At 42.0% G+C, this 13,385-nt stretch overlaps 1 protein-coding gene and 1 long non-coding RNA gene across 9 annotated transcripts in view; one reads left to right on the top strand and one right to left on the bottom strand.

Annotated features, from left to right (window-relative positions):
* The window catches only part of SYT2 (synaptotagmin 2), a 188,941-nt gene that overhangs the window by 14,917 nt on the left and 160,639 nt on the right, over positions 1-13,385 (bottom strand). For 7 of the 8 annotated variants that reach the window (XM_077335059.1, XM_077335056.1, XM_077335053.1 and 4 more), the window contains 3 exons: positions 11,720-11,944; positions 10,223-10,386; positions 1,695-1,817 (listed from right to left, as the gene is read on the bottom strand). In XM_077335059.1, the coding sequence (XP_077191174.1) occupies positions 1,695-1,817; positions 10,223-10,386; positions 11,720-11,921 (489 nt within the window). In that variant the 5' untranslated portion in view covers positions 11,922-11,944. The remainder of the gene's footprint in view (positions 1-1,694; positions 1,818-10,222; positions 10,387-11,719; positions 11,945-13,385) is intronic. The other variant, XM_077335052.1, reaches the window with a different exon arrangement.
* LOC143836149 (uncharacterized) lies at positions 1,814-11,208 on the top strand. Its single transcript, XR_013230526.1, has 3 exons — positions 1,814-4,941; positions 6,660-6,791; positions 10,302-11,208. It is a non-coding gene; the product is annotated as an uncharacterized LOC143836149 (long non-coding RNA).

Consider the following 13,385-nt stretch of genomic DNA (forward strand, 5'->3'; position numbering starts at 1 on the left):
GAAAGACAATTCAGGAGTATGTGAAATGATTCTACAACATCACAAGCCAGTCAATATAACACATGGTGAAAAAAATCTGCTTTACTCCTATCAGTCTCTCTCTGTTGCCATCAGATACCCTGTCCTTCCTTCCCTTCTGCTGTGGTAGGGTGTGTGTTATATCCCCCCCCCTTACCCCTAGCCCCTTCATCTCAAAATGGACAGTCCTTTCTACACAGAGAATGGCTCAGTTCATCATGTCAAATAATGGTCACTTCAAGCTATGTAGGTTGAAGGTTCTCACAAGTATTAAACAGAAGTTGTCAAAGGATCTCATGTGACAGGCCCAAGTTCACCTAGCAAGATTCTATCAGAGAGTGACAAAGCAGTGATAACAAAGTGGGATATGCCTTAAAACGGGATTAAACAAAGTAATAAAAGCTTTCAGTGGTGACTCAATGGCTAAATGAAATCACTATGCAGTTATGGGGCATCATCAAGATAAAAGGATGTGTCCTTCATGCCCTACTTGTGAGCATCCTGGAGACATCTGATTGCCCACTGTGGGATACAGGATGTTGAGCTAGATGTCCTTGGTTTAGTACAGCAGTGATCTTATGCTCTCAAGAACCAGCATTGTCTTAACTTGTTTTTCAGGATTCACATAAGCTCTTACAGTCTCCTCCTAGATTCAAATGGGTAGCCGTGTTGGTCTGAAGTAGCACAATAAAATGAGAGTCCAGTAGCATCTTTAAGACCAACAAAGATTTATTCAAGGCGTGAGCTTTCCTGTGCAAGCACTTTTCCCCAGACTATGAACTTCCATCATGACAGTGGGGATATAAAACAAAAATTAATTTAACATAATTAATTTTTGCTTTATAGTCTGAGGAAGAGTGCTTGCACTCAAAAGTTCAGACCTTGAATAAATCTTTGTTGGTCTTAAAGGTGCTACTGGACCCTGAGTCTCCTCTTAAACACTGTTAGAGTTTTTGATGGCAGCAAAAAAAGCCAAAGTCTTCCATAACTATTGAGAGACCCCAGGCTATGAGAGAACAGTTTTCTTGGAATTCTGTTTCACCTTCTGCATAATTTTACATCCAGCTTCTTCCCAGTGAGTGAACCCTTGAATAGTTTCATCCTCTACTACTCAAATTTTCTGATAAGGTCCCTCTTAGTCATCTCCTCAAGCAATTAGAAGATTTCCCCTCCCCCAAAGTATGTCTTTAACCCATCCTTAGCATAATTGCACTCTCTCTCTGCTTCTGAAACTTTCCACAGCTTGCCTTTTTCCAAGAAGCAGCAATGCAGGTGGTGTCTACCTCAGAAACATGGACCATGACAGCCAACACATGAAGACAGACTTTAACAAAAAATAAAACCCAGCTTGCCAGATTAGAAGATATTACACCACTACACCAAGCTGGCTGAGGAAAGAGTTAAGCACTCCCTATTGCTTCTCTATGCCACCCTTGCTCCCTCCTAATGTTGCTTTTATTTAAAAGACAAAGTTTGGGATCTCCAAGTTATACTGTAGCTCCTGACTAACTCCAGATCTCTTTACTTGAAGGTCTCAGCAGTTTCTGGCTGAACAGGCTCAAGTTGCCTAGAACGGGCAGGAGTGAATGAAAATTGACAGTGAATGATAGCAGTTCCTTGAGGAGGCATGTCTTTCCCCATGTCTTTTGTCCCATCTTCTCATGAAGACATATTACCTGGTTGCTCTGAAAATCATAGTCCAGAGAGAACTGGAGCTTGCCCAAGTTCTCTGGCTCCTTCTCCTTCTCCTCTTCTTCTCCCTCTTCTTCTCCATCTCCATCATCATCATCCTGTTTATTCTGAAAAGGAGAGAGGACCACAATTTCCTGCAAAGTGGGCTTCAAAAACTGGGCAGCTTAGTTCCCTTTTGACTCACAAACATGCGTGTCACATCCACAGCCACACCTCTTATAGCCTTACCTAAGCTGTTCAATGCATGTACCCCTTTTAGTAAGGGGAAGCTTTACTTCAGAGGAAAGGAAAATAGGTAGTCTTGGCTCAGATTGGCTGAACTTCTTCACCCATTGTTACTTATGCATTTGATTCTCTGACAAGAAAACTTCAGATGCATTTTGTTCCTCCCCATAAATAGGTAAAAGTAAAGGTATCCCCTGTGCAAGCACCGAGTCAAGTCTGACCCTTGGGGTGACGCCCTCTAGCATTTTCATGGCAGACTCAATACGGGGTGGTTTGCCAGTGCCTTCCCCAGTTATTACCATTTACCCCCCAGCAATCTGGGTACTCATTTTACCAACCTCGGAAGGATGGAAGGCTGAGTCAACCTTGAGCTGGCTGCTGGGATTGAACTCCCAACCTCATGGATACAGCATGAGAAATAATGACTCCCCTTTATAGGATGGCAGAGTTGGGCAAAGAATTACATGGACTTGATATACTGCTACACTGAATGAAAGAAATTTTTTTTTCAACACAAGTGCCTGGAGAGAGGACGGTGATATGATATCTTCAAATACTTTTAGGGCTGTCGCATAGATCATGGAGCAGAGTTGTTTTCCGTTGCCCCAGAGGGGTGGACCAGAACCAATTGGTTGAAATTAATTCAAAAGAATTTTTGGCTAAACATCCAGAAGAAGTTCCTGACAGTTAGAGTGGTTCCTCAGTTGAACAGGCTTCCTCGGGAGGTGGCGAGTTCTCCTTTGGAATTTTTAAAATTGAGGCTAGATAGCAGAGGCTAGACAGAGATGCTGATTTTATGAACGTAGGCAGATTGTGAGTGGGTGGCCAGGAAGGGATGTGCCCATGTTGATCTCCTGTGGTCCTTTCCTTGCATACTCAGGGAATTGCTAATCACCACTGTGGGATGGTAGGTGAGTTTCCTCCAGGCCAGGCTGGATTCTGGAGATTTTTGGTGAAGGGATCATTTGGGCATAAAATTGGGATCACTGTGGGTGGGCAGGTATTTGTGAGATCCTGCATTGTGCAGGGCGTTGGACTAGATGACCCTGGAGGTACCTTCTAACTCTGATTCTATGAAGTGGTTAGTCCTGAACTTTGGGAATGCCAAGGTTGGGGTTCTCATCTAACTGGTGCCAACCCTGGGAATCTACTGAAACCAGTGGTGCACCAGTACTGGAATAATGGGTCTGTTAGCAATGAATGCCCATCTCAGATGAGGAGACCCTGAGAGAGGGGAGCATACACAGATAATGGACAAACTGGACATGCAATGTAACTATAAGGAGTAGCAACCAGGAGCCACTAAAGGAAAGGAAACTAACCTCACTGACTACAACCAAGATTTTGTTTCTTACATTGAAACACTCATGCATGTACCCCCTATGAACCAATGTGCATACTCAAAAGTACACTCACAGTTCTCATTCAGGCTCTGAAAATTAAGCATGTTATCCAAAGCTAGAATGCATATCTTGAAAACTGCATCTCCCAGCGACATATAACAAGCACGTGCAGATCACAAGTACTTGGCAAATCTTTCCAAGTTTCATTCATGTTATCCATGTGATGGACAAAAACATCTGTTAACAACTTGGACTTGGAGTTCACTGTTAGATAGGATACTGATTATCCAATAAAGACGGCACCCCATTGGACAAGTACAAATTTAGCTTGGAACTTAAATTCTATTCCACTGAGTAGATAGGGGAATTGAAATGCAAAGTTCCTTGAATGAAAAGTAAAGAAAAGCCTTGTTCACCTTCCCCAGTTTAAGTCCAATATCAAGTTTCATGCCATAGTCTAAACAAAATATAAAAATGCTTGGAGGATATATTATATAACCCTCTTCCCTTGCCCCTTTGACACCTAAAAGGGAAGGAGGATTATATCGGGACCTACCGTGAGTTGACATCCAGGTTAGTCAGAAAAGGTGGAGACAGAACAACACAGAAGAAAGGACGAGAGCACAGAGAAGGAAGAGAAGGGCATTATACAGACAAAAACTTCACAAATAATCAACAACACATAGTGTCCCTGAGAAACAGCAGATTCCACATCATCATAGACTCACTATACCTGGAATAAATAATTAGTAATATTTCAATAAAAAGAAATAAAGAATGAAATACCACTAATATTCATTAGGGATGTGCATTCAGACATTCATTAACAAAAAACAAAAACAAAAAAATAAACACCACAATACATATTTTACTATAGTAATTAAAACCGCCCAAAGGTTTTTAAAAATTACTGTTGGCAATATGGAAAGATTATTCTCTAATCCTCTGCAATTATGGCACCTCATTATTTGATATTTCAACAAAGGCAGTGGGGGCAGGGAGGGGAGAGTATAAGTCTGATCTTGTAAATGACAGGGAAGTTTTCCAGCTCGAAGTTAGAAATGTTGCCACCAAAGAGGACTGGTAATTTGAAAATACCACCCTGCAAACAGGTAAATTCAGCAACTGCCTGTTGATGTGCATTTCTGTGGTGGATTACACAACAGACTGCCTGAGGTTTATCAGGAATGCCCTAGGTGTTTATCATATTGCATAAGGTGCACACCAATAATGTTCAGGGTGGCCTCCTGATAAAGGGATCAGAATTCTATATAAGAATAGTAATGTACTGCAATGTATATTATGTATATCACCCCTTTCTACCACAATGCAACCACTTCTACATTTGTAAGCCTTCCTGCAGTAGGGTATTATGAGACTTAAGCAGTTTTGTCACCCTAGCCAGTTTTTGCACTCGTGTTACTTTCAGTTCTGTTATCCAAGCCCTTCTGCATTGTTTTATTGGGAATCCTTACTGTTTGATTTAATTGTTTTTCCTATTTTGCCTCAAGATTTAGCGAGAGAGGCAAGCTACAAATGAAGTAAATAAATACTAATAATAATGGCTCTATACAAAGAGTTTCCGTCAGACTCTGCCAGTGGTTTGGGAAGAGATTTCTGGATTCTAAACAAGCAGCTGCAGTGCCCTTTTCCTTTGCCCAAGGTGAGCACTCCCTGAAGGTCCCAGGGCAGGTCACTACAGTGCAGAATACAGTCATCTGAAATACATACAAAACATAACCCCCCTCCCCCCCTGACAACTAGGCAGGGCAGCACCCAGAGGAAACTAGACATCAAAGGCCTAGGTGAAGAGGTGTGTTGTCACCAGGAGTCGAAAACCATATAATGTAAGCACCTGGTGAATCACCAGAGAAAGGCTGTTCCAAAACCTGGGGGCCACCACCTCCTGCATGTCACTGCCTTTTATGCCTCTGAGAGAGGCAGAACGACAAGAAGGCTCTCTCTTTGAGATCTTAGTGCACAGGCAGGTCTGTAAGGGAGAAGGTGCTCCTTCAAATAACTTGATATGGCTAAAACATCAGCACCTTGAATTGAGCTTGGTAGTGAATCGGGAGCCAATGCAGATCTTTAAAGACTGTTGTGACGTGTCCCCTATCAGGGAATCCTGTCAGCAGTTGAGCTGCTGCATTCTGCACCGCTTTTAATTTATGGAGCTTCTTAAATGGTAGCCCCATGCAGAGCACATTATAGTAATCTAATGTAGAAGTTACCAGAGCATGGATCACCGTGGCCAAGTTATCCTAATCCAGGAAAGGTCAAAGCTGGCAAACCAGTAGGAGGTGGAGGTAGGAGCCATCACATGAGTCTCAGATGACAATTATGAATCCAGGAGAACACCAGATCCCCACGCCCATTCTTTCTGGGGCAGAACAAACCCCTCCAGAACTGGGTGTCCCTTAACTTCCTGGATTCAGCCTCAATTCACAGAGGGATAAAAGTTCCTTAAAAGTTCTTCAATAGTTTGCTTTGCTATTAGCAGTTCCTACTGAGTGACTAAGCTATGTGCGAGGGTGTGATTTTCTATAGTGTGTGTTTCAGTTTCAGTTTTTTCCCTTCATTCCCTTTCCCAGCAAGAGTGTATAAGTTGCTGTAACAGATTATAATGCAAGCAAATTAAACAGTGGTTTTGGGAATATTATTCATAAAGTGCACATACTGCTATTGGTGTTTTCCACACTAGGACAAGTTTGTGGCTTTCCCTGTTGCTGCTGAAACGGCCCATGCAGCACTCTGGCAGGTGGGCCGCCACTGGGTCAAAGTCTTAATTTTTTTAAATGAAAGCTGGGAGTTGCTAGCATTCGGATGGGGTTACAATCTGCAAAATTGCTAACCAAGTTAGATGGAAAACAAAAACTGTTACAGCTGATGCATTTCCCACTGAATTCAGAAAACAAAGGTGAATGAGAAAAATAAAGACAGTGAATAATTTTTTAAATAAAATGCACACTCCTAATAATTTGTTTAGACAACCTTTAAGAAGAATGCCCTTAAGGCGGTTTGCCATGTTTTAAACTAGCCAATTTATCTTCTCCTGTAATGATAACTTATCTCTAAGTGATTACTGGACCTGTGTTTTCCTGGACGACCAAAAAAGCACAGAAATACATAGGGGGAAAGAGAGAAAAAAAGAAAGAGAAAACACAATATCTATACTTCAGGATGACGGATTAGATGGAAGAGGCGTCTGCTAGTAGAAAGGGCCCCTTACCACAGAGAACAACAACAAAGACCAGAAAAGGAACATAAAGAAAAAGCATACAGTTGTTATAATTACCTAGAGCAACAAATGCACCCTTGTGCTTCCAGATGTGATTAAAGTTCCAATACTTCCTCTTACTACCAATGTTCTTCCTTTACTAGTGGGGCAGAAGGTGCACAGTCCCTGAGAAATCAAGTTCTCCTGCTGCTGCTCAAAATAACAGCTCACTGAGATCTCGCTCCATCTGTGGCTAATCTTACCTGGGATGGACTATGGACACCACACAAGGAAAGGCAGCAAAACTCTTTGCTATACTTGCTGATTGACTTTATGTGGATTTCCTCATAAAACCCATCCTTCATCCATTTGTACCTTCCAGGCCTTAACTTTTTTGTCTGTATCCTGTTTGCTGAGGTAGACTGCCTCAGAAATGTGTCTCATTTACTGCTGCATCCCTTGTTAATATCTAATCCAGGTTTCTTGTCTGGAAAATGTAGTGCATTAATATTGGCTCAAACATTATTGTTAGGTTAAGCAGTATTGATAGGGAACTAATGGGAATTCCTGATTTAATGAAATGTGAAGGCTCGTTCATAGATTGCAGTTTGTTCAAGTGGAAGTACAATCCCAAAAGTATCTCGGGCACATATTAGTAACAAGAAAGAGATTCTGTCAGTGTGAACTCAAAAAAGCATACGCCTGTCTGGCTTTGAATGGAGCACTGCAACAGGGTGCCCAATGGGGCAGCCAACCAGGAATAAAAGAAGACAGGAGGGAATAGTGGGTAAGAAGCAAAGCCTGACAGAGACCGTTTACGCACTGGAGGTTTCGTGCTAGGCTGCAGGCTGGAGTTTTAGGGGCTGCAGGTTGCCCCACCTCTTCCTGCACCCACACGGTGGAGCATTTGGCCCGGTGCACCTCATCCGCCTCCAATTTCTACTCCTGCACGGGAGCTGGGGCAGTGAAGCTCCCAGTGCATAAACGGTCAGAGGAAGCATGCCCAGGTCTTTTGCAAAATCAGAGGTAGAGGTGCATTTCCAATCCCACCATCAGGAGAATGTGTGTTTCCTCTCTTTACAAGACACCCAGAAGCAACTGCCAAGGAATTAGGAATCCCACAAGCTTCCTGGCAGTTCCTTGTCTGGAATATCAAAGCCATGCTAGGAGCATGGGCACCATTTTATATTAGGAGTGGGAATTTGGATTGAATTAGAAAACCAAAGTATGGTCTTTATTCCATGTCATTTAATCTAAAGGATAGAATGTGATCTCATTGGTTCATCATCTTGGTTCATGTCTTCTTGTCTGTGCCCAATAATTACAGTGTCCTTTCGTGGTCTGGTTGTAGGTGACTTCCATCAATTCTTCTGGCATACTGTATATTCCCACTACACTTCCTATGATGTTCATGAATGTCCATTGCTCCAAGGAACAACAGCCTGGGGAGAGCAAAGTGTCCTAGAATCTTATAGAACACAAGCCCATTATTACATGTTATGCGATCTTTTGCCAACCTTTGCTTTGGGTAGCTACCATGGCTCTTGCTATTCTTGTGTGTTTTCTTCTGTGATATTTCAATGGAATACTGCAAGACTGAGCACTATGGGAAAGTTTCCTTCATCCTACCTCAGTCCTCTGGAGAGTTTCTGAATACTGCAGAGGGCTCTGGATGACTAGACACCCACGGTCGTGCCTCATTAAAGCACCTCAAGCAAACAGACTCATTAATATATACACAAAAAGGAAATACTTCTAGCAATATGGTCTATAAAAGTCTCATTTCCCAGGCTACTGACCCAGTTACCAAATCAAAAGGCCCACCAGAAATGAGAGAAGGATTTAGAGCCTAGCAAATCATCCAGGTTTCACATGTTTGTGTGGCTTAATTGCTAATGGGTTTTGCTGCTGAATTAGCTTTATTGCTGCAAATGAAGAAAACTGCAGTAAAAAGGAAAAGGTGGAACTGTTTCGCCAGAATGGCCTATTATGCACGGCCGCCAAAACGGTGATTTCAGGTCACATGGAAAACGCGGAGGGGAAGACGCGAAGCAAACCGCTTATGCACAGGACGGGATGCAATGGCGGCAAAACCCAGAGTAACCGATTATACACGCGGCGACCGCAGCGCCGCTTCTGGTTGCGCCCTGGTCGCCCGGAACCTGCGCTTTCTTCTGTGTTTCGCTAACGCTTTTTTTTTCGGCGGCATGCACCAAATCTGCGGCCAGTTGCAGCCGGCACCATGCGTTATCATGATTTTAGGTGACGCCATTTCACCCCGAATGCGGACCTTCCCCTCCGTGCATAATGGGCCAATAAGACGCATTTATGATCTAGGATTTACAGGCTCTCCTGGGCAAGCTGCTGCCTGGAAAAATGCTGTAAAAAATGCTGTAAACTCCTAAGTGCTTTGCGTGGCCTTTAGTTTTCCACCTGCACAAAGCAGGCAAGTCAAGTATCACTGACCCTGTCTGGAGAAAGCTTTCCCTTCCCTCTCCTGCTTTTGGAAGGCTTCCTCTCTTTTCAGGCTCATTCATGAGAACTTCCAATAGATGGCTTTCAGACTCTGAAATGGAGCAATGCCAAGCAGCATGGCAATTTTATTAATTTATTAATTTTATTTTACTTTATTATATATATTTATTTTACTTATATACATTTATTTTACTTTTATTTATTTTACATACATATACATATACATATACATATACATATACATATACATATACATATACATATACATATACATATACATATACATATACATATACATATACATATACATATACATATACATATATATGTAACGCTCTCCCTTGATACAACAGGGACTTGTATCAAAAGTATCTTGCCAAATTAAACCGGGCTGTAAGATAGAACTAAAGATCTGGCCATCCCAGGTATGTATTCTTGTGGGTGTCAGAGGAACTGGAGGGTTAGCTGGGCCTGTACCTGCATTGCTTAACAGCTGCTGGCCTTCTGAAGGCACTCCATAATGTGAATAAATTCACACAGCATGTCTAGGAGAGCCCTGACTGATTGAATTGGTTCAGCCCTACTAACTTAAGTGCAACTAAGGCTGGAGAGACATTGTCTTTTTCCCCCCAGGGGAATCACTACTTGTGGTTTGCACACTTAGCTCCCAATAATGTCTCTGTTTGCAGGTTCCTTTACCTCTTAAAAAAACAAAACAAAACAGGAAGCTATTTGAATGGAAATCACCAGAAGAAAGGAGGAGGTAACCGTGAGAAAATAATGTCTCTATGGCTATCACCTCCAACTCTCTTAAAAACTATTAGCTGGCATCAGCCACAAAGGGGGATCCAAAACAAAGGGAGTTACAGGAGGTGCTCAGTGGCAGAGCATCTGCTTGACATGCAGAAGGTCCCAGGTTCAATCCCCAGTATCTTCAGCTAAGAGATCTGGCAGTAGGTGGCATGGAAGACCTTTGCCTGAGAGCCTGGAGAGCCACAGCCAGTCTGAGCAGACAACATGACAGTTTCATGTATAAATGAGCAGGTGAGTGAGGTGCCGATGCTTCGGCTTTGCAGTCCCTCTTTTAAAGCAGCAGCAAGCTGGGCTGAGACTGCCAGCATCACAAGTCCTTCGTCCGACTCTCAGTGCAGGCCACGGGACTGTATCTTACCTCCACCAGTCAAAACACAAACTAATGCTCGATGCGAACAGTCGCTTTGCGCCTGATCTTCCCTGAAAGGTGTGTTTTTACCTGGCCTGTCATGTCTTTCATGTTCATGGCATTTTTCATCCCCTTGCCTTTCTCCTTCTTGTTCTTCTTCTTCTTGCAGCAGCACTTCTTGCAGATGCAAAAGCAGCAGGTGAGGATCAGCAGACCAGCGACCACCGCAATGGCAATCAGGGCCCATGGGGGCACTGCAACAAAAGCAGCCCCATCAGACCATCACGAAGCATTTATTGTGGGTAGGTGTGTTGGGGGGATGCAGCTACAGGTTATGCTGGAGGCAGGTGGAGACAATTCTACTCAGGACTGCACTGGACTGATTCAGTTTTAAATCACTGGCAGTCCTCCTGGCTGGTGTTTTTAAATTGTGACCTTTTATGTGGTTTTTATCACTGTTGCTTTATTTATATTGTTTAATTGTGGCATTTTATCCTTTGGATTGTAAGCTGCCTTGAGTTCCATAGGGAAGAAAGGCAGCTAATAAATGTTCTAAATCACTAAAAGTTAAAAGAATTCTGTATACATCTCAGGGCAGTCGCTGCATTTACAAAAGGGTCAATGCAGTCACAGCATATCTGATTATTTTCGCCTGGTGGCCCCTGAGCTGCAGAAGCTTTAAAGCCTGCCTGCGTCCTCCCCTGATCACCATTCACAGACAAGTGAACATATTCCTGTTTCTCTGGAGATTAATGGGGAGTCTCGGTAGTTTTATTGATTCAAGTGGGTAGCTGTGTTGGTTTGAAGTAGCAGAACAAATTATGTGAAGACCCACAAAGTTTAATTTTACTTGTAAGCTTTTGTGTGCACAGCACACTTCGTCAGACAATGAAATGGAAATCACCAGACCACCCGTATAAGGAGTAAGTCTATCATGGATTAATACGCAACATAAGGAAGATTTTTGCCAGATACACAGGCCTTACAAAACTTTGTAAGATCATCTTTCATTTGGGTTCAACTCTGATTGAAAGAAAGATTGTAAAAGAAATAAAAATGTGAAAATTAAAGGTTAATGGGCAAATGCCTTCTCATTGGTGGAACATGGGAATAATTACTGTATATTTTTGTTCTTATTGGAATTTACAATTTTGTATGGATTGTTTGTGTTTTTAAATTTTGCAGACTGCCTTGTGAATTGTCTCCTCTTGAAAAAGTCTCATTCATACTATAAATATACAGAAAAGCTAGTTGACCAGGCATTTAGCTAGTGTAAAACATTTCCAGTTGATTTTTTTTTTTACCCACAACTCTCAGAATACTTAGTGGTGGCCTAAAGCCTAAAATCAAGAGGCTTGCAATCAAGTTCTGATCTCCCTAAAGTAATTTTAATTCACTATTTTCTCTCAGTCATCCCACCTTCAAAATGATCACCAACAGATTATTATTTTTTGGCATTGCCAATCAGCCTTCTGGAGACCATCTAGCCTTATACCTGACCAGTAGAGGTGAGGAGAGAATTCAAGCAAGAGGAGACAAGTGCTCTTAACCACTACACCATACTGGCAGCAGACAGGGACTACTTACATGGAATCTTGTTTATCTCATTCATAAACTTTTCTTTAATCTGGGCAAACACATCTTCCTTGCTCTCCACTGGGCCTGACTCAGTTGAGTTGTCCATGGACCCCACTGAGCTCGTCGTTGTGGTGGGAGGTGCCGGTGGGGCCACAGATGCCGCTATGATGGGCTCAGGATTGGGATTTTTCTTGAAGAGTTTCCAAGTCATCTTTGCTGGTTTCTCAAGGTCTCCTGAAAAACATATAGTAACAATGATAGACATAGCCCAGACCTGATACATTTCACTTAAGGCTGAGAACAATATTAAGATACACTACTATATAACATGAAGGAATTTCCTAGTTAATTCTCATGAGCAGTTGGGCTTCCTCACAGTATTGGGTTTCCTCACAGTACCACATAAAGGAATATCCTGCTTTCCCCCCAACTTGAGAAATACCTCATGAAAAGTATCTCAGTTTCCACAAATGAGTTAAAATTCTACCATTCAGTGCCTATAAACATAATCATTTCAATGTATCATATTTACTCAAAGGGAAAATAACCCTGAATGTAAGACGACTCTTCTAAAAATGTTACACACATTACTGTACATACTTGTATAACTTGGGAGGACAGTAGATAGATAGATAGATAGATAGATAGATAGATAGATAGATAGATAGATAGATAGATAGATAGATAGATAGATAGATAGATAGATAGATAGATAGATAGATAGATAGATAGATAGATAGATAGATAGATAGATAGATAGATAGATAGATGACACCCCCTTCCCCCCTTGATGGCAGATTTGAGGGGGAAAACCCCAGACTTCCTTTGGGGTAAATGTAGTATAATCATATGTAAACCACCACTGTTTAGCTTGGGGAGGGCCCACTACATTTGGCCTTCAGTGGAGGATAACAGTACTGTACAAAAGATTTAGAGATAGGCACAGAAGTACAGCATATTAACTCCTGCACTTTTCCCTCTCATACTTGTTCAAAAAACAAGATAGCAAGAGAGACTATTAGGGAAGGGGAGAAAAGAACCACTTAGTAAGGCATAAAACAGAGTCAGAAACCTAACACTAGAGAGACTACAGGGATCCCGCCAGAAGAGACGGTATAAGATCAGATATATGCTGGGGCACCGATGCCTTTGACATCTCTCTTCCAGCTACGACCTCCTTATAAATGGTACGGATTTTTGTCCAAGGGAGACCCATGTTCAAATTCTGTGTAATCTTTGTGGGTAGCCTTAGGCAAAAGCATGCACTACTGGTTTAATGTCCCTCACATGGTCGTTGTGAGGATAAAATTAAATAGAGGTGTATTCCTGCAGCCCAACTTCAACCTACTGAAAAACACAGGTATTCACAAGTACAATTATTTATTTACTTCTGGAAACAAAATTATATCTCCCCCAGTTCTTTGTAAAATTTACTTCTGTGGCACTTGACTGAAACCAATTGCATCAATAGGGTAAGAACTGAAAGAATCTACTGCTAACAATACAGCAACACTAAAATCAACACTGAAGCCAGCAGTAAAAATAACAATGGGTATCAGAGGAATACCATGCAGGTAATCACAGGGTGTGAGAGATAAACAAACTAATGAACAAAAGGTTCCGGAAATTAAAAATGCCTTCATTTATTGCCTAAAATTTAACAGACTACATGCCA

The sequence above is a fragment of the Paroedura picta genome, chromosome 4, assembly GCF_049243985.1.
Source record: "Paroedura picta isolate Pp20150507F chromosome 4, Ppicta_v3.0, whole genome shotgun sequence".
Taxonomy (NCBI): Eukaryota; Metazoa; Chordata; class Lepidosauria; order Squamata; family Gekkonidae; genus Paroedura; species Paroedura picta.